The sequence below is a fragment of the Pelodiscus sinensis genome, chromosome 17 (genome assembly GCF_052426305.1).
Source record: "Pelodiscus sinensis isolate ZL-2025 chromosome 17, ASM5242630v1, whole genome shotgun sequence".
In the NCBI taxonomy this organism is placed as follows: domain Eukaryota; kingdom Metazoa; phylum Chordata; order Testudines; family Trionychidae; genus Pelodiscus; species Pelodiscus sinensis.
Window position 1 is genome coordinate 243,961 of NC_143068.1, and position 20,260 is coordinate 264,220.

The 20,260-nt window shown below is 42.3% G+C and overlaps 1 protein-coding gene across 4 annotated transcripts in view; it reads right to left on the reverse strand.

The window, feature by feature from the left end:
* The window catches only part of ASIP (agouti signaling protein), a 121,386-nt gene that overhangs the window by 29,851 nt on the left and 71,275 nt on the right, over positions 1-20,260 (reverse strand). Inside the window, exon 2 of one of the 4 annotated variants that reach the window (XM_006131705.5) lies at positions 19,081-19,161. The exons of 2 other annotated variants lie outside the window; for them this stretch is intronic. In XM_006131705.5, the coding sequence (XP_006131767.2) occupies positions 19,081-19,136 (56 nt within the window). In that variant the 5' untranslated portion in view covers positions 19,137-19,161. Of the gene's footprint in view, positions 1-18,318; positions 18,606-19,080; positions 19,162-20,260 lie in introns of those variants that run through there. One more of the 4 variants, XM_075901529.2, reaches the window with a different exon arrangement.

Consider the following 20,260-nt stretch of genomic DNA (forward strand, 5'->3'; position numbering starts at 1 on the left):
AAGCTGTATTAAGTCAATGTTCGCTTGTAAACTTTTGAAAGAACAAGCATAATGTGTTCAGAGTTACTAACATTTCTGATGCATCCTAGAACTGCATTAACCTTTTTAATAGCTGCATCCAATTGGTGGCTCATAGTAGTCCTGTGATCAACCAGAACATGCAGCTCTTTCTCCTCTTCTGTCATTCCAAGTGGTAAGTCCTCAGTTATTAGCAAAAATTCTTTTTGTTAATCCTTGTGGTGGGATGACTGCCCCCCACTGGCTGTACAGGGTTATTGCAGGCTGGAAGGAGCTTGTGCAGAGCTCTGGCCAATGAGGGAGAGGCTTTTAAGGAGCCAGTCAGGGTGCAGCTTGCTGAGGCAGCCCCGCATAAAAGAAGCTGCTCAGCAGAGAGTAGTAAGTTAGGTGCTGACCAGCGAAGGTGCAGGACCAGTTCCCAGATAAAGCACCTTGGGAGAGCAGTGCTGGGCCCTGTGACAGTCCCTAAATGCCTGACTTTGCACAACTACATTTCATCCCATTTCTGTTTCTCCAGTTTCCAAGATTATCTAGGTCGTCTTGTATGATGCTCCAGTCCTCCTTGCCAGGCAATAGATAGGCAATCCCTCCCAACTTTGTGTCATCTACACAATTTATTAGCACTCCTTTTGTGACAAAGTCAGCAATAAAAATATTAAATTAGATTGGGCTCAAGGCACATCCCTGAGGAACGCGATAACTCCTCCAGCCTGACAGTGTGATCCACTGTAGTTTCCCTTTTAACAAGTGCCTGCTCTCCTTTCAGTTCTCAGATTAATCCCCATCATTTCCATGTGGAGCTGGATCAAATGCTTTACTGAAATCCCTATAGATTAGATTTACTGCACTTCCTTTGTTTAAAAAAAAAATCACATCTGGCACAATCTACCATTTGTAAAACCCCATTGTATTTTATTCCAGTTACTGTTGATCTCTGTCCTTATCTCCTTCTCATTCAAAATTGGTTCCAAGACCTTCCATACAATTGAGGTCAAATTACAGGCCTGTAGTTTCTTGCATTGTCTTTTCCCTTTCTTAAAAAGGCTCATACAGCTCTAGAGGTCCCAAGTGTTTCATATTTCACTAGATCCATGTCTATATTATAGATAAGATTGAAGCAGCCACAGTTGATCCTCTGGGGTTCAAATTAGCGGATCTAGTGAAGACATGCTAATTCAATCCAGGAGAACTGGTAGTCCTGCTTCTAAGAGGAGTAAGGGAAGTCTAAGGGAGAGTGGACTTTCTGCAGTGTGGATGGCGTTAAAATTTGAGTTAAGATACTTTGATTTAAACTATGCAGTTAACTTAGCTGAAGTTGTGTATCTTATTCCCTAGTGTAAGGACCATACCTAGGAGGGTGGTGAAGCACTGGGATGGGTTCCCTGGTGGGAGGGGGTGGAATCTCTATCCCTAGAGGTTTTTAAGTCCTGGCTTGACAAGGCCCTGGCTGGGATGATTGAGTTGGGGCCGGTCCTGCTTTGGGCAGGGAGTTGGATTCAATGACTCCTGAGGTCTCTTCCAACCCTGAGATTCTAAGTTTGGTCCTGGCCAGTCGTGACCGGAGTCTGTTATTATGCCTGAAATTTAGATCATATATAACTGACATCAGTTGTAGACTTGTTCAGCCTCACAGTTGGCGACTGGACTAGATGACCATTGAGATCCCTTCTAGCCCTTTGTTTCTATGGTTCTATTCAGCACCTTTCCTCTTGCAGCCACATGGGAATCACTTAATTTACTCCCAAAATGCTGCCATCTTGGGGGTGAAGTGATGCAGCTTCTCAAGATCATGCAGCAACTCTACACCAGGAAATGAACAATAGTTTGGCTAATTGGAAGTGCGATGGGAAATTCATGCCCTGTATAGTTATAATCCAGTGGAATTTAGCCACAACTAAGTCTAGTCTAGCACCTCCTACTGCTGCAAAAGGCTCACTAGGATATTAATCAACCACAAATGTTTAGGGCTTCTACTTCATGACTCAGCTGAAAGGCATGCCTCACCCTCTCCAACTTTGCCACAGTCTGGATTCATGTTTTCACCCCGCCCTCCCCCAGGTCATTCCTCTAGCAGCTTTGACATTCCTTTGTTTGGGCAGCTGGTCCTAGTGAGGTTGAGGGCTGGTTTTACTTTTAATATGTATCAGCTGGGTGGTATGTCAGAGCAATTGGAGTCCCACTCTGGAGGCATGGCCAACTGGGAATTCATTGGGCTGTGTCCACCTGCACAAAATGTAAAGGAACCAAAAGACTAGCAGTCTTTTCTCGGGATTCGCTTTTCAGTAAGCGCAATTGATCACATCAGTATGGGGACAAAGGAGGAAGACACTGGGGTTCAAAGGAGGAAAAAAGGGTTCCTCATTATGTCGACCGTAGTTAAGTTTACCGAGTGTGCACTGCACTTTCCTTTGACTCATCTGACAGAATCTACCTTGGGAGACATCCAGAACAGTGTTTCTTGTGCCAAAGCGCTTGGCCTGTCTTTAAAATACACTCTTGTACAGTGCCAAGTCGCTTAGTAGCAGCATTAGAAGACTTGAAAAATATTCATGCAAGAGGGGCCTGTGCAGAGCCCTTAATTTCATCTCAAATCATTTGTTTTAAATCAGATTGTTTTGTGCACAGAAAACATGAATTATGAATATAAAGAGGCCAAGTCCTCCACTGTGCAGGGAGGGCTTTGTGGCCCTCAGTCTCTGAGTGTAATATTATTATGCTATTTATTTAGTGGAGATGGAAGATGGTATTTAGCATATGGTTAAAAACTGGAAGAGTTTGGATGTCCGCTGAAGAGAATTTGATGACAAAATACCCTTCAAAGGTTATCGTCTCTGAAGAGCAAATGAACTTTTACTGGGGACTTGCCCTAACTGGAATTGTCATGTGTATAGAGCAGTGGTCACCAACCAGTAGATGGGCATCTATTGGTAGACCTTGAAGCCTCTGACGGGAGATCCTCACTGGTTTGGCCAGGAAGCTATCAAGTGCCAGCACTTCATCTGCCCCTCTCAGCACCGCCATGCTGCTCCTGCCCTTGGTCTTGTAACTTCCTCCCACACCCCAGGAGCTTCCTGTGCAAGGCATGGGAAGAAGAGGGGATGATGATATCTGGGTGCCCTTCTCCTCCTCCCAACCCCACAGAGCAGAGGGGGGACAAGGATGAAGAGAGTTTTCTGGCTGCTTCTGAGTGGTGCAGGGCCAGGGTAGAGATGAGCCTGTCTTAGCACCGCTGTGCCACCATCCAGAAGCCACTCGTGGTAAGTGGTGCCCAACTGGAACCCGCATCCTGAGCCCCAGTCCTGAACCCTTCCAGCACCCCAAACCCCATCCTAGCCCTGAATCCCTCTCTGCACCCAAACCTCCTCCCACAGCCTGCACCTCAACTCCCTGCCCCAGGCTCAGCTCAGAGTCCCTTCCACACTCCAAATCCTGTAGCCCAAGATAAGTGCCTGCATCCCCTTCCCTCGCATCCTAGCCCTCTGCCCACTGCCTGATAAAAGTCGGGCTTGGGCAGGGGACCTAATGATCCTAGTCATGGACCAGATTCCGTGATGAATCCTGGCCCTGCGCCACGTGAGGCTCCTGGTGTATACGCTAAGAAGAATGTGCAGTGGGAATGAAAAAGACAAACAAAACGTTTAGCTGCACTAAGAGAGAATAGTATGAAAATGTTATTAAACAAACGGCATGCCCTCAGCAGGAACACTGTGCTCATGCCTGCGCACCCCGTCTCAAAAAGGATAAAGCAGAAATGGATGGGGTTCAGAGCAGAAATGGAGGGGTTCAGAGCAGAAATGGAGGGGGTTCAGAGCAGAAATGGATGGGGTTCAGAGCAGAAATGGAGGGGGTTCAGAGCAGAAATGGAGGGGTTCAGAGCAGAAATGGAGGGGGTTCAGAGCAGAAATGGAGGGGGTTCAGAGCAGAAATGGAGGGGTTCAGAGAACAGCTTCCAGCTGAGGTTGAAGTGTAAAGACAAACACTTGAATACAAGGGATTGACCATTTGGCTCTGGAAGTTCTTTTCACAAAGTTTTTTACTTTAAGGCCTTGTCCACACTAAAAGGAAGATCGCCACTGCCATGACTGATTTTCTGGCATTTGATTTGATGAGTCTAGATAAGACTCACTAAATCAAACTCAGAGGACGCTCCTCCCAACCTCCGGTCCTCCTTTTGTGATGAGCAGGGGAAGCCATTGGGAGTGTTTGCTTCCATTGGCCTCCCGCTGTGGGAACACCACAAGGCTTGGCTTAAGGGAAGCCAACTCCAGCTACGTATTACACAACTCCAGCTATGTAGATCTTAAGCTGAGCTGCCAGTCTAGTGTAGACCTGGCCTTAGTTCCTTTTACTCTGTCGGCAAGAACTATTGATTTGAACGGTGAAGTCAAGGCTACTGGCAACAGAATAAGAATAGAAAGGAAAATGGCTTCTTTGGAGCATTTGCATGGGGCGCTGGGTAAGACCAGAGTCAGGACTGGTCTATTCTAGAAAATTAGGTCAATTTAACTACATTGGGCAGGAGTGTGAAAAATCCACAGCTCTGAACAGAGCTCACAGCCTGGGTAGATAGCATTAGGTCAATGGAAGAATTTTTCTGTTGACCCATCCTTTCTGGGAATTGGATTATCTCCCTGCCATTTGCATAGGTAGTTTCTATGCTGAAGTGCTACAGCAGCACTACTAGGAGCATTTTAAGTGGAGACCGGCCCTCACTGACTGCTAGATGTGGCCATGGAGTGGTCTGCAAGCGAGGAGCTGTTGGAGGAAGAAGAGACAGTGTTTCCCCAGACAATCTGGAAAGGAACCACACAATAGTCTTCCAAGGAAGTCAATAGTATCCAATGAGGAATCCTGTGGCACTTAGGGATTGTGTGCATTATGGAGCTCAATGCTGCCGCAGTTGATCTTCCCGGGTTCGAATTAATGGGGCTAATGAAGACCCACTAATTCAAACTGAATGGGTGTTCCCATGGGTGCCAGTAGTCCAGCTCCTCACGAGGAGTAAGGGAAGTCGTATTCTTGTCAACCTCCCAGTGTGTGGACAGCACCAAAATGTGATTTAAGATGCTTTGACTCCAGCTACATAATTAATGTACCTGGAATTGCATATCTTAGGGCCTTTAGTGTAGACCAGACCTTGGAGATTAACAGATTTATTAGGGCATAAGCTTTCGTGGGTAAAATCCACGTCATCAGATGGATTCGATTCACTTGATGAAGTGGGTTTTACCCATGAAAGATTATGCCCTAAGAAAGCTGTTAGTCTCCAAAGTGCCACAGGACTCCTCATTGTTTTTGCAGATACAGACTAACAGAGTGACCCCTCTATTACTACCCAAAACTATTTCATTTGCATGAAGAATGTTGGATTAACCAAAGGACTGGTCAGCAGCAGGAAGTAGTGGGCACCGCTGATGGGAATTAGTTTCCTCAAACTCAGTTTAAGTGACTGATAATAAAATAGGGAAGCCAAACCACCCCCTCCTCCAAACACCTGGAACTTTGTAAAAAAATTGAAACAAGCTACATCCAAAGCAAAGCAGGTGCACAAAGCAGAATATAGCCAATCAAAATAAAACTGAACCAATAATAAAATATTCCAGTCAGCTCTGGGCATGACGACCATCAGCACTCCCTTCCCTCTGCCAGTTCAGACACTCCTTTACAATTCATGCTTCCCTCTGCTTTCATGCACCCCCAGGGTGAGGACTGCAAAAAGTTACTTGGATGATCATCTGATAGCCCAGTAAAGGAGTAATGCTAATTGATTTCCTTATGCTACAAGGTGGTTATGGAAAATTTGTGACTATTTCTATGTTCAGTACTTTCTGGGTATGTCTACACTGGTGTTTTTCAAAAAAAACCCAGCCATTTTTCCTGAAAAACTATACTTACGTCCACATGGCCATTGCATTCTTTCAACAGAAAGTTGAAAGAACGAAGGAGTCTTTCTGACTGCAGTAAACCTCTTCTATGAGGAAGAAGCCTCATGTGTGGACACAGAAGAGGGAGTTCTTTTGAAAGAAGAGGCCTCCAGGAAATAACACAGGTGCCATTGGTGGCCACTCTGCCCATACTAATCACAACGTAAATGCGAGATAGCGTCCAATCTATGTGGACACCATCTTTTGAAAGTACATTGCTTTTTCATTGTGCTTTTGCAGTGTGGATGCTCTCTTTCGAAAAAAGTTTTTCTGGAAGATCTCTTCAGGAAAAGCTTCTTCCGAAAGAAGCTTGCGGTCTAGACATAGCCTCATAGGGTAAAATGTTGGAAGTATGACATTAAATCATACTCATGGCTCGACAATCTTTGTAATCTACTCGCCTGTGGCCATGCGCCTGTGGCGAGTAGATTACAACCCAGAAGAGCCAGGTTCCGGCGATCTGCGCATGCGCAGAACATCGGACAGCGCGGCTGGCGAGCGGGGCTCGCTGCAGCTCAGTGAGCCCTGATCATGCTGTATATTCTCCTGTAAGTTGGCAATCAAATAGCTGCAGAGTTAGATACGTGTCAGAATACACACCAACTATTTTAGTGTGGTAAACGTTTTTCTACTGAAACACATTGAAGTCACAGAACCATCTCAGACTTGGAAAAATGCTTATTGTTGGACTTTAGAGTGGAATGCTTCCTATAGATTTTGTTGTACAATTGTTACAGTATGTTACTTCTGACAGTTCATGTTACCACTGGAGTCTGCTTCTAGGCTGATGGCTTTTTGCTTCAAGAAAATGTGTGCAGTAAAAAACTGGAAAGAGCTTTCCAGAGTTATTAGATGGACATGATGCTTTTCAGGCGAGACCCCTTTTGTCATATTTATAGTTGCTGTGATGACATAAAATACCACTAGAAGTGTTCTAACCTGCCTCAGAATAGAAACCTTATGTAGAGATGCTGTACTCTCTTAGGCTGTGTCCAGACTCCATGCCTCCGTCGACGGAGGCATGTAGATTAGCCAGATCGGAAGAGGGAAATGAAGCCGCGATTAAAATAATCGCGGCTTCATTTAAATTTAAATGGCTGCCCCGATCTGCCGATCAGCTGTTTGTCGGCAGATCGGGAGAGTCTGGACGCGATGCCCCGACAAAGAAGCCTTTCTTCATCGACACAGGTAAACCTGGTTTCACGAGGCTTACCTGTGTCGATGAAGAAAGGCTTCTTTGTCGGGGCATCGCGTCCAGACTCTCCCGATCTGCCGACAAACAGCTGATCGGCAGATCGGGGCAGCCATTTAAATTTAAATGAAGCCGCGATTATTTTAATCGCGGCTTCATTTCCCTCTTCCGATCTGGCTAATCTACATGCCTCCGTCGACGGAGGCATGGAGTCTGGACACAGCCTTAATGCTTCCCTTCCATCTATGTGTTTTTAAGGAACCAATATAGTTATCTTCGGTGCTACCAGAATTGAACTCAACTTTTATGACTTGCTGGCAAAACTTCACAGGACAAAACTTCAGAGGGAACATTCCACCCTCAGCCATACAGCTAAACACCTGTATTCCAGTCCTTCCACCAGCAAGGTCTCTCTTGCTTTGTAGACCTATCTTTGCATAGTGGCAGGCCTGCCACCAGGGGGCAAAAGGAGGCAACTGCCCTGGGGCCTGGCAATTCCACCTCTGGCCGCCTCTGGTACTGCTGTCTACTATTTATTCTGTCCTAGCGAATGTGATAGTGATGAGGAATAGCTTCTGCTTCAGTTTAATGGTCACAATATTACGATCCAGCTTAACAATGATACTGACTCAATGTTTATTCAGTAGCTTTGTCTCTAATTATGTTTTTCCAAAAGCTTCAGGGGGTAGCCCACTTAGTCTGTACAGGATAAACAGGTCATCTGAAGAAGTGGGCTGTGCCCACGAAACTCATGATACCGTCTACATGTGGTGTTAGTTTTTAAAGTGCTACCAGACTATTCGTTGTTTTTTCAGCTTATGTTTTTCTGGTTTGGGGAATTACTTTACTCTCCAAACTGGAAAAGTAGGATAAGATTGCTATTTACATATGCCAAAGTGTTATGGAAAAATATAACAGCTAAACGAACAAACGTTCCAGGTACTGTTGATTTGTTAAAATATATTGATTTTATGGGTTGCACAGAGCCTGTGGAAGTCCAGATTTTTCTACAACCTTTGCATGACTATTTATCCTTAGATCTAGGTATCTGAGGTACTAAAGTTTGTCTGTACAATTTTAAGTGAAAATACATGATGGATAAAATTCTGTGTAGAGGTAAAAATTGTTGTTTTCTGTACTGTTTCAGTGTCTAGTTCAATAAGTAGAGCTGTGGGTAAAACACATTTTTCAGTTAATTGGCAATTTCAAAAACTCAGCAAAAATTAGTAGAGGGTTCCAGTGGAAATGAAGGAAAAAAAAAAGAAATTTTCAGTAAAACAAAGCATCATTTTTTTTGTTTCAGACTATGTAAAATTACTACTTTTGATAAAATCAAAATATTTTATTTCAGTTTTGACTCTTTTAAAAAATACTTTTCAATTTTAAAATGATAAAATTAAAGGAAATTTTGAAGCCAAAAGTAATTTCAGGTGGAAGAAATGAAATGTCTCATTTTAATTCTTGACATTTTGGCCGAACAGACACACATACATTTCAGACTTGCAGAATTTGCTAAAAAAATGTTTTGGCCAAAAATATCACCTAGCTCTGTCAATGACACCGCAAGCTGATGAAGTCACTGGGGGAATGTCATAATTTAAATACAAAGCATGGTCATTTTGAACATGTAGTTATTGAAAGTCTTTGGATGCAGGGACAGAATTAAGGTTGACTGTTGTTAATTGAGAACATTTCTATTTAATGTTCTCTGTGGGTGAACTGCATGTTAAACTTCAAGTCCAAACTGGCTATGTAACCTTAGCTTGCATGTGTCAAATGATACCCAAATGGTAATGAAGTTCTTTCTTTGCAATTAGCAACCTCAAATGTATCTTATTTCCTAGATTTTATTAATGTGCTTTATTATGTTGTATTTTGACCTTTGCCAGAAGTTCTGTTCCAATGTTAAGTTCTTAAAAGATCCCTAGTTATTTCAAAAAGGCTAGTGAAAAATAGAAATTCTTACAGTGGATCTCTGAGAAATGCCCCACCCCTATGGCAAAATCATTTGTAGTGACTTTTAAAATTGTCTGTGTCTAACATTGTGTTCCCTCATCCACAGAACATATTTTTCTAACAATCTAGTATCATTTTCCTATGGCAGATTTAGTTCTTTGTGTTTATTATCAAAGGATATAATGACATGATTTTGGAACAGATTTAAGACAGTGATTAGGTGTAGCTATTTTTGATATGCCAAAATAATTTCTTCAAAGAATCAATATAAGGTTTGGGAAAGGATAAAATGTCTTTATTGACAGAATTAACGGTGCCACCTTTAGTATGCCAGGATGACTTTCTCTTCAATATGTCCTTTTTAAGTTTGGGAAAGGATAAGAGGTCTTCGTTGTTGGAATTAACCGTTGCCACTTTTTCCTGATGTACCTCCCAGAGAATGACATGTCTTCTAAATCTGAATTGCTTTGGAATGTTAGATAGTATTTGTGTCTCTGTCTGGTCCAAGAATCCCCAGCAATCTACCCAATCACTTCTGGAACTTCTATCCTAGGGTACATCTACACAGCAGGGCTTAAGTCAAATTAAGCTATGCAACTTCAGCAACGTCAATTGTGTAGATGAAGCTGAAGTAGTTTAATTCGGCTTTGTGTACACAGCCGAAGGTTGAAGGGAGAACACTCTTCCTTCAACTTCCCTTACTTCTTGTAAAATGAGGGTTACAGGAGTTGGAGTAAGAAGCCCTCCAGCTCACCATTATTTCAAAATACAGGCTTGTTGTGTGGACACACACTGTTAATTCGGACTAGCATCAGTTATTCTGAAATAATGCTGCCGTGTAGATGTACCCCTAGTAAAGGAGTAAGTACAAATGAAGATTTATGATAGAAAGCTATGCAGTATTTTGATCACTACATACTCATAATCAGGGCTCAACAAACTATACAATCTACTTGCCTGTGGCGAGTAGATGTCAGCCGCGCGCCCCGTTCATGCGCATGCGCAGTACGGGGCTGGCGAGCAGTTTTCGCTGCCGTTTGTCAAGCCCTGCTCATAATGATGGCTGTATTTTGAAATCCATGGGTCCACAAAGGATCCATACTGGGACCAGTGCTGTTCAATATTCATAAATGATTTGGAAAAAAAAAGGGTAAGCAGTGAGGTGGCAAGATTTGCAGATGATATACAATTACAGGTAAGTCCAAATCAGACTGCAAAGAGTTTGAGAGCTCACAAAACTGTGAAGTGAAATGGCAGATTTCAATGCTGGTAAATGCAAGGTATTCCACATTGGAAAACATAATTTAATTAATACATACAAAATGATGGGTTCTAAATTAGCTGTTACCACTCAAGAAAGAGATTTGGGATTCACTAATAGTTCTCAATGTGCAGCTATAAAAAAAAAAAGCAAACAATATGAGGAACAATTAGGAAAGGGACATATTATGAGACACTATCATAAGGATGTTATAGAAATGTATGGTGTGCCCATATCTGTGTGCAGTTCTGGTCACCTTGTCTTAAAAAAACATGTATTAGAATGGGAAAAAATAGAGGGTTGGAACAGTTTCCTTACGTTCTATCTATTGGATAGAAGTCTATAAAATCATGACTGGCGACAAGCAAGTGACTAGGAAAGTGTTATTTACCACTTCATTTAACACAAATATGTATAACTTAAGTCACCAGAAGAAATTGCAAATCAGCAGGTTTAAAACAAGCAATAGGAACTACTTTACATAACACACAGCCTGTGCAACTCATTGCCTGGGCAAATACTTTTGTGAAGGCCAAAAATATAAATGGGTTAAAAAAAATAGGTAAGTTCATGGACGTTAGATCTGTCCATGCCTATTAGTCAAGATGGTCAGGGATTCAAACAAATGCTCTGGCCTGAGAGGGACTGGCTGGGATGATTCTTGGAAAGAGACCAAGCATGACAAAGGGGAGGGGCTCTGGCTCGCTTGGCCCCTGTCCCTGGCAGCATTGCTGCTCCTGCTACTGAGGACAGGGGCTGAGTAGGCCAGAAACATGCTGACTGGGAGGGAGAAATATCAGTTTCCAGCCCTTTTCATGTTGTTTTAGGCTGCCAGAGTGGCACCTAGTGACCCAGGTGTGCCAGCCCATCAGGGTGCCATGTGCCTTGCTTTGTTAGGGCCCACCATACCTACAGCACAGTGCCCATCACGGGGCAGCGCCAAGCCCACCACTTCAGCAGGACCATGGTAAAGCAGGCACAGGGCTTCTGAAAGCCTGGGGTGTAGATGGAGTATTGCCACTGCATTGTGTCAGGGTGAGGCAGGGCTCTGGCTCAGCCCCCTGCCTGGAGAGATTCTGCCCTTGAGAAGTCCTTGTGTTTCTTCTTCCTGGCCGACATAATTTTTCCTGTAGGGTCTCTGAACCTAGATGCAAAGTACTAGAGCAGTGGACCAGTGGGGTGCCGCATACATTTTTACGCATGTAAAGGGCTCCGGAGGCCAAAAAGCTTGAGAACCGCTGTGCTAGAGTGCAAAGCCTCAATTTCCGCTGACAATGACATTGGTGTAGGATTGCCCAGGCTTTTTCAAGCCCCTAACTGCGTTCTAGGCTCTCTGCCATTGGCCCTAAAAAGGAGAATGCATGTCGGATTTCGTCCTGTTTCTTGGGTTTTGGAGACTCAAGCAAGACTTTTGTCATTTTCCTAACGATGTGTGAATTTCCTAATCTATCCTTGGCATTTTTTAAAAAGATAAAAAGTCTTTAAAATGATATGAAAAGTCATCCCACTTTTGTTTAATTGATTCCTTATATCAATGGTGACAGACCCAAACCAGCAGGCAGCCACACTATAATGGAAGGCAGGTATACGGGGGCTGAATAAATAGCTTTCTCTACCCTGAATAAACTCCTAAACCAGAGACTGCTTCCATGACGCCTGGGGCTACTTAATGACTTGCCTGAATGAGCAAGCTAATTAAACGCCGGCAGCCAATGAAAGCCGGTGGGGCTACTTTAAAAGCTTCCCCCCGCCCCTGCTAAGGAGAGGGGGAAGATGAGGCGTGACGGCCTGGAAGGAGGAAGTGCAGTACAGAAAGAGCTGTGAGTGGGTGAGCTGAGGAATGGCTAACAGGTACTGGGGGAAGGCACTTGGAAAGGTTGTTGAGGAAGTGGCCCAGAGAAAGAGCTGCAAGTCAAATCAAACCTGTCTGTTGCTACTGCCTTAGGGTCCCTGGGCAGGGGCACCATCTCAGATTTTCCTGGGGGGGAGGGGTTATTTTTTGGCAGACCACTTAGCAATTAGCTGACAGGAGCACTCTCTCTCAATTCTACATAAAAGAAAGAAAATGAGATACATATTAGACCAGCTCAGCTCTGACACTAACGTATTCTGACATCCTGTGGCAAGTCACTTAAGGGACACTGGTTGGCCTTAAAATGTTAATGTCTATTCTGATGTTGTTACTAACTCTGGGAAGGGAGAGGGACCCCGCCAGGACTCTCGGGCTCTAGCTTAGCTCTGGATGGGGAGTGGGGTCTAGTGGGTTTCAGCAGCGGGCAGATAAATTTCAGCTCTATATAAGAACATAAGAACGGCCATACTGGGTCAGACCAATGGTCCTTCTAGCCCTGTATCCTGTCTTCTAACAGTGGCCAATGCCAGATGCCTCAGAAGGAATAAACAGATTAGGCAATCATCATGATCCATCCCCAGCTGGGGACACCATCCCTGCCCATTCTGCGTAGTAGCCATTGATGGATCTGTCCCTCTTGATCTTATTTTGTTCTTATTGCAACTCTGTTATAACTTCGTCTTTCCCACCATCTCCTGATAAAGAGTTCCACATGTTGATTGTGAAAAAATAGTTTGTTTGTTTAAAATTTGCTGCCTATACATTTAATTGAATCAGCTTCTTTTGTTATGTTAGTGAAGGAATAAATAACATTTCCGTATTCTATTTTTCCGCACCATTCATGATTTTCTAGACATCTAACATATCCCTTTAGTCATTACTTTTCCAAGCTGAAAAGTCCCAGTCCTGTTAATCTCTCCTCATATGGAAGCTATTCCCTGCCTCTAATAATTTCTGTTGCCCTTTCTGTACCTTTTCCAAATCCAATATATCTTCTTTTAAATGGGGTGACCAGATCTGCATACAGAATTCAAGATGTGGGCATACAATGACTTTCTGTAGAGTAGCAGTTCCCAACCTTTTACAGATGGGGATCCATTTTGACAATTCACAAAGACTTGGTGACCTAAGGCAATTCAAAAATGGGGGGAGGAGGGAGGGCAGAACCACCTGGGGAGACGCTTGGCGACCCTTTTGAAATGTAATGGCAACCCATATTTGGGTCCCAACCCATAGGTTGGGCAACCCTGCTGTAGAGGCAATGTGGTATTTTGTTATCTTATCTATTCCTTTCCTAATGATTCTCAATATTCTGTTAGCTGTTTTTAGTTTTTGGACTGCTACTGCATATTGAGTGGATGTTTTCAGGGAACTATTCACAATAATTCTAAGATCTCTTTCTTGAGTGGTCACAGCTATTTTGTATCTATAGTCAGGATTATATTTTGCTATGTGCATTACCTTGCACTTATCAGCACTGAATTCCATCTGCCTTTGGGTTGCCCAATCACCCAGTTTTCTGAAATCCCTTTCTAACTCTTTGCAGTTGGTTTTGGATAAATCCGTCTTGTTCCCTTTCTGAGGAACAGTTATAAGTTTAACACAGGGATCCCAGCAGGACAACACTCATTCCTACTCTTTTCCCCCTATTTTTTAAGTGGAGTACCTGGCAATGCTTTCACGATGATCTGATGATCCTTCAGTTACTGGAATGCCCAGACTTTTGTTATTCTTAATCACCTGCCTCCCTCTTTTTATAACAAACTCCCAAACCAAAGCTGCGAGCAGCTCAAACTCTATTGTATTTTAGAACTGCCTCTGGAGTCAGGGCATGCAGCTTTAAGCGGATCTCAAGTATGAAATCCAGGGGGTTTAAACTCAGGGTGTGTGTGTGTTTCTGCTCCCCTACCTCCCTATACATGAGACCCTTGTCCCTGGGCCAGAACCCGGAGTAATAGGCAGGCCTGGGTTGCTCCCAAATCTCTCCATTTATGTAACATACGTAGCTGGAGTTGGCTTATCTTAAGCTTTGGGGGGAGGGAGGAGAGCTGCAGACCATCAGGCAGGCAGGTGTGGAGCCTCCTCATGCTGACTAGGGGTCTATGGGGTGGTGCGTTCATGCCCATCGCACATCCCTGCATATGGGCCTGGGGAAACAGAGGGAATGGAGAGGAGAAAAGCCAGCTGGCAGGAAAAAGGAGCCAAAGGGGAGATGTGGAGTTAGAGCCCTGGCTACAGTGCCCTGGGCCTAAGCCCAGAACACTCTGCCATAAGGCCGGCCCTGGCAGCAGCAAGAAAAGCTAACAGGATTAGTAACCATTAGGAAAATGATAAACTATAAGACAATAAGCTCTCTAAAGCCGTGGCGTGCCTACACCTTGAGTTCTGCGTGAAATTCTGGTATTCCCACATCCAAAAAGATCCATTGGAACTGGAAAAGGAACAGAGAAGGGCAACAAAAATGATGAGGGTCTGGAACAGCTTCCATCTGAGGAGATTTTAAAAAGACTGGGGCTGTTCAGCTTGACAGATGACTAAACGAGTCTGTAAAATTTTGATGGTTTGGAAAAAGTGAACGAGGAAGTGTTATTTGCCCCTTCATGTAACTCAGAAACAAGGGAGTCAGATTCAGAACACAAAAAAGGAAGTGTTTCTTCAAACCACACATTCTCAATCCGTTGAATTCATTGCAGGGGAAGTTGTGAAGGCTAAAAATATCAGTGGGTTCACAAACGCTTTAGGTAAGTTCATGGAAGAGAGGTCCATCAATGGCTATTAGCAGGGAGGCCACTCCACGCTTCAGGTGTCCCTATCCTTCTAATTGCCAGACACCGGGAATGGATGACAAGGGATGAATCCCTGTTCTGTTCATTCACTCTGAAGCATGTAGCATTGGCTGCTCTGATGTTCTTAGGTAAGGAACACAGCCAGAACCCCTGAAAAATCTTGATGGGTGCATAGTACACAATAGCTTAATCTACGAATTGGAGAACGATGGGATTCCATCCCGGGAGAGGTGAAGGCCTAAGTTCTAACCTCTGAGGAGATGCATTCAGTGAGACCAGAAGAAGGGACCGAGGTCAGGAACAGCTTACTGCGTGTCCATGCACATGCTCCCGTTTTCCTCAATTCAACTGCAAATTCTACTTTCCTGAAGCTAAACTACTCCAAATTGCACCAAAAGGGAGTTAAGAAACAGTTTACATATAAGAAAGAAATCCGCACCCATTCAGTGAGGCTCAGCCTCGGATTAGATTCTTTGTAGAGCAGCTTGTTAATTGATTACAGGAATGCTTTAGGTTCAGGTCAGCCTGGCTAATATAATGTGGATTATTATGTTCGTGTCCTGGAAGCAGGGTTTGTCACCATTCCCGTGCAACCTATTACATAAATATATTGCCAGCCATATATTTTCATAAAGAATCTGGCCAATAAAGCAGGCCTGCACACAAATACTGTGGCTACTCCCCAGCCCTCAGATCTGTTCCGAGTAAAGCTGATTGACTTCAAGTGGGCTTTATGTAGAAGCAGGAATTCGCGTGCCCAGAGCAGCCTCCATGGTTAGCCGTCCCAATCACAGGCACCTTAGAAATATATAAAACTGAACACTTCAGAGCACTAAAATGTTAAAGGGAAAAGTAGGCGCACACACATAAACACCATTCAAGGATTTTGGACTACAAGAGCTTTAGGGACAGGGTAATAAAAGGGTAAATATTTTACTAAATGGTAAGAATGGCCCTTACTAAATGAGAGAATTAACATGTCTATACAAATAAATAAATATCCCATGCGTTTGTGTTGGGTGTGAAATATACTCACTGATATTTCTTAGCATAAATATTTATTGAAACAATCTGAAAACATGGAGAAAAGAATATGTTTCATAAGAATGTGCCAATGTTACAGAATTGTCAGAATATTATCCTAAGTTCCTAGCAGTAACATTTAAGAGCTATAAAAAACCTCTCCTATAAAAAAATCATTAAAAGGAAAAGAGAAATTTGAAACTCATATTTCCAGAGCAAACGCAGAGATATGTTTGCTATTTAGTTATCAAGCTGTGGTAGTTTTTAAATTTTGGTCTGTTTTGGATTTCATTTTTAACACACAGTATAGATAATAAAAGACGTTAAATTCTAACAACAGATGTTTAAACCTTCCACTTTGAGTCTAAATGGTGTCTTATCTTGCAAAAACCCATAGACATTGGAAAAAAGTTACGTGCTTGGCCTCAAACTTCCAAGAGTAAAGTTATGCCTGTGTCTAAATGTTGCACATAGTATGCTTCATTAGGGCAGAACAAATGAAAAAAGTTTTCAGAATAGCCTTGTAAAATTCTCTTCATTCACTTTTTGGGGTGAGTAATTCCCCCCCCCCCAGGTGAGTGGAATATGTGTTTTTCCCAGTGTCATATGTATCCAAGATAAATTGTGAGGGAACAGATTTTGCACGGGTGACCCATAACTTTCTCAGCAATTTTTCACCAATATTTTTTTCCTGCTGGAAAAATAGAGAAAAGAGCAGAGAAATAGAACGTAGATTCTAAGCACTGCAATCAGACACCTCAAATTCTCCTACAAAAGGGGGTTTGAAAACGAATGACTAGTTAGATTATTATTTGTTAACAGCTGAAAATATGCTCAGTGTAGTACAAGACACCAAATGAAGAAACTCCTGCACAACCTGTGAGTTAAAATCCCCAAAATGATACACACAAGGAAGAAATTAAACAATAACAAAATATACAGGCAAATGAGCAAATGAGTTTAAAAAGGCTCACAAAATCTGCTGTAAAATTATGTTTTGAAGGAACGTAAGTGGTCCGTCTCAGTAAATCAAAACTGCTGTTGACTTTGTGGAGTGCAGAATCATGTCCCAGTGCTTAATAGTGAAAGCGATAGTACAGAAGAAAAAACAAAGTCCTTGCTGGACAATACAGAGCACAGGTTTCTTTTATCACATGACCAAATGACAAAGTTGATTGGAAAAAAAAAGAGAGGTGGAGTGTACTGGGAGAAATAAAATAAAAATAGCTGTAGAAAACATTAGGGAAAGCACTGAACTAGAATAATAATAAAATGGATGGATAAATTCCAGTCAGTACAAGTTCAAATTACCTGATAGGTCATTAAATCACATTCGATAAAAGTTAAGATAAAACTTCTGGAATGAAAACATCATTTTATAAGATCATTGTTTATTTCATGATAATAGACCAGGAGTAAAGGTAAAGTTATTGTTTCACTTGTATTCAGTTTTTATGCTGGTCATTGTTCACCTAAGTAAAGAATTACTCTATTCATGGCTTTAAAAACTAATAACAAAAACTAATGTAAAAAAAAAGGAGAAAATTGGACACACTTTTGACATTTAATAGAAAAATGCCCTCTACTTGGTGTGCTATAATAAAACATGCAGAAAAATACCAAAAATTATTTTTATTGGCACACAGAGAATAAACAGAAACAACATCCTCAAAAAACCAAAACAAACCTAAACCACATTTTAAAAAAAAGCAGATTATATGGTATTTAAAAGCTTAATGGAGTAAAAAAATGTATTTAAAAATAGGAAGCAAATTATTAAACGACTGGCTCCAGTAATCATTCAGAGAATAATTTCAGACATAGCAGTGCAGAAATGTAGTCTGGCACTTGCTTATTGTATTTTTAATATTAATTATGTTATAAAAGTAATGAAAAATGTAACACATTTTGGTTTTTGAAAAGCAGATCAAAGCTTCTTGGGGAAATTGGGGAAATGAGAGAGCTGGATGATTAAAGAGAAAGCCCCAACAAAACTTGGAAAACCTAAGCAGACCGTGTAACAGGAATCAAAAAAGGCTAAATTATGGGGGATATTGAAAACACATTTAAGACTGAATGCATGAAACAATAGCAAATAATAGGCAAAATTTGGTAAATAAAAGAGAGGGAGATTTTTAATTTCATGGCTTCTTAGCCCATCCAGAGAATTCTTTGCGAGTGGCTAGAAGAGAAAATCAGAGAATCATTCCCAGTGCCCAGAACAAAAATGCAAACATTTGCTAAAAGTCCAAGTGCAAAGACAAGTTAAACACCCACTAGAAGAGGCTAATTATTTTGTATCCTACCTAAGGAGCAAGTGGTCGTTCTATTAATCGGATCTAACGCAAATCAAAGCAGCTTGTCTCCTTTATCCCGCTGGGCTGCAAAGAAGTATGGACAAATCTCTTGGAATTTTTAATACTCCCCTTTGAGCAGCCTCCCTTCAAATATCACCTCCTCACGGAAAGCCACGCAGAAGCATTTACTGTGTTGTAACTGACACAATAATTATTCCTGGGGCAGACAGGCATTTCTTTTTGTGCCCCTTTGAATTCCTGCTGTCAGTCAGGTGGCTATTTATTTACTGTTTGCCCTGAATATATTTTATAGAAAGGATTCTTTCCCCCATCTGCAAAGGGAAGTATACTCTAAGGGGCTGATCCTGACCTTGAGTCTAGGAAATAGCCCGTTGACTTCAATGGGAACAGGTTTGGCTGCCGCCTGTACTAACCATGCAAAAATAATTACATAGCAGAGAAATAATTAAAAAGGCCTGTTGGTAAACTGCTAAATCCTACAGTCCTTACTTATATCCAGTCCTGAAAAGCTTGAATGCACTGACCTTAAATAGGCCGCATGAATATAAAAAAGATGGGATCCCCAGTCATTACTGACTTCAGTGGGGGTGTTTTGCCTGGCTAAACGTAGGCAGGCGAAAGCCAGTAATGAGCTAACATTGCCAAAAACATGAGTCCAAGGGGGGAAAAAAGTTTTAAGAAGGCTGTTTGGTAAATTCACAGAAATAGGTTGTGTGTGCCCAAGACTGACAAGCCACAGTGAGGACTTACATGTGACGCAGGACTTGAAAGTCTGTTTTACGATGATCTGTGATCAGTCTGAGCATTCTCTGATTAACTTCCAGATTCCAGCTGTAAATTTCACAAATGCATCATTACTTCCTGTGTGGTGGCGAAGGGCCATCGCGTGCCATCAATCTTTTGTACCCGACTGGGTCATTGTATGCATCTAGCAGGATGGCAGAGGTGAGCCTTAATGGCCATGACCCTGATGGAACTACTTGTGGGTGTAAGTGTTTGTAGGATTAGGGACAGAGTTTGATTCTGTGTTCCTAGAAATCAATGGCAAAGTTCCCACCGACGTCAGTGGCTGAAGGATCAAAGCTCTAATTTCACAGCCTAACCAGTACGATGTTCATATAACCCCCCTCTAGAGAGAATTCTAGAAACCATTGTACGATATTGAAATAGAATTGTTCCCAGCTTCTTCTTCCTCTGCAACTCAGCGGTGATGCATAAAGTTTGCCTTCCAGTTTCTCCGTTAGGATCTTGTAACTTGTTCATAATCACATAATTTTGGGGAAAAAAGTGAAGCCTAGTGAGATTTTTTTGTAAAATTAGGATGGTGAGACCTGGAAGGACATGAGTCAAAAAAGGAAGAATGATGGCTTGAGCTGGGAATGTGTGTTTACAAGATTTCAAGGAACTGCAAAAGAACAGGGGGTGGGGAAGGCTTAGTTTGGAGTTGGACCAAAAGACAATGCAAGTCCTCCACAGTGAGAATCTTTGCAAAGAGCAAAGTTTGGAAAAAAGTAAATTTTCTCTCCCTCTCCTTTCTCCCCCCAACAAATACTTTAAGAAAGAAAATGCATATTGCAAAATGACTTTGGAAGTCTGAATATCAATGAAATTATGTGCCTGGCTGGCAGTGATGTCACTTCCCGTGAGAGATACTCAGGAAAGGGTCTGGCTTCTTTTACTTCAAGATTTTTTTATTTACAGATTCCATTTCATGCCTGACTGTGCCTTTCTAGCAGATTTTTTTTATTATAGCCATTCAGTTTGCTTTGGTTTCAAATACGGGGCTTCTGTAATCCTCCTACTTACCTGTCTCCACTGATTTACTAATACACTTACATTAGCAGCAGCACTGCCAGGAGCAGGCAGTACAGAATTTGAGCCCAAAGTGTCCGAATGGGTAAAAAATGGGTGCAAAATTGGAGTGGAAAGT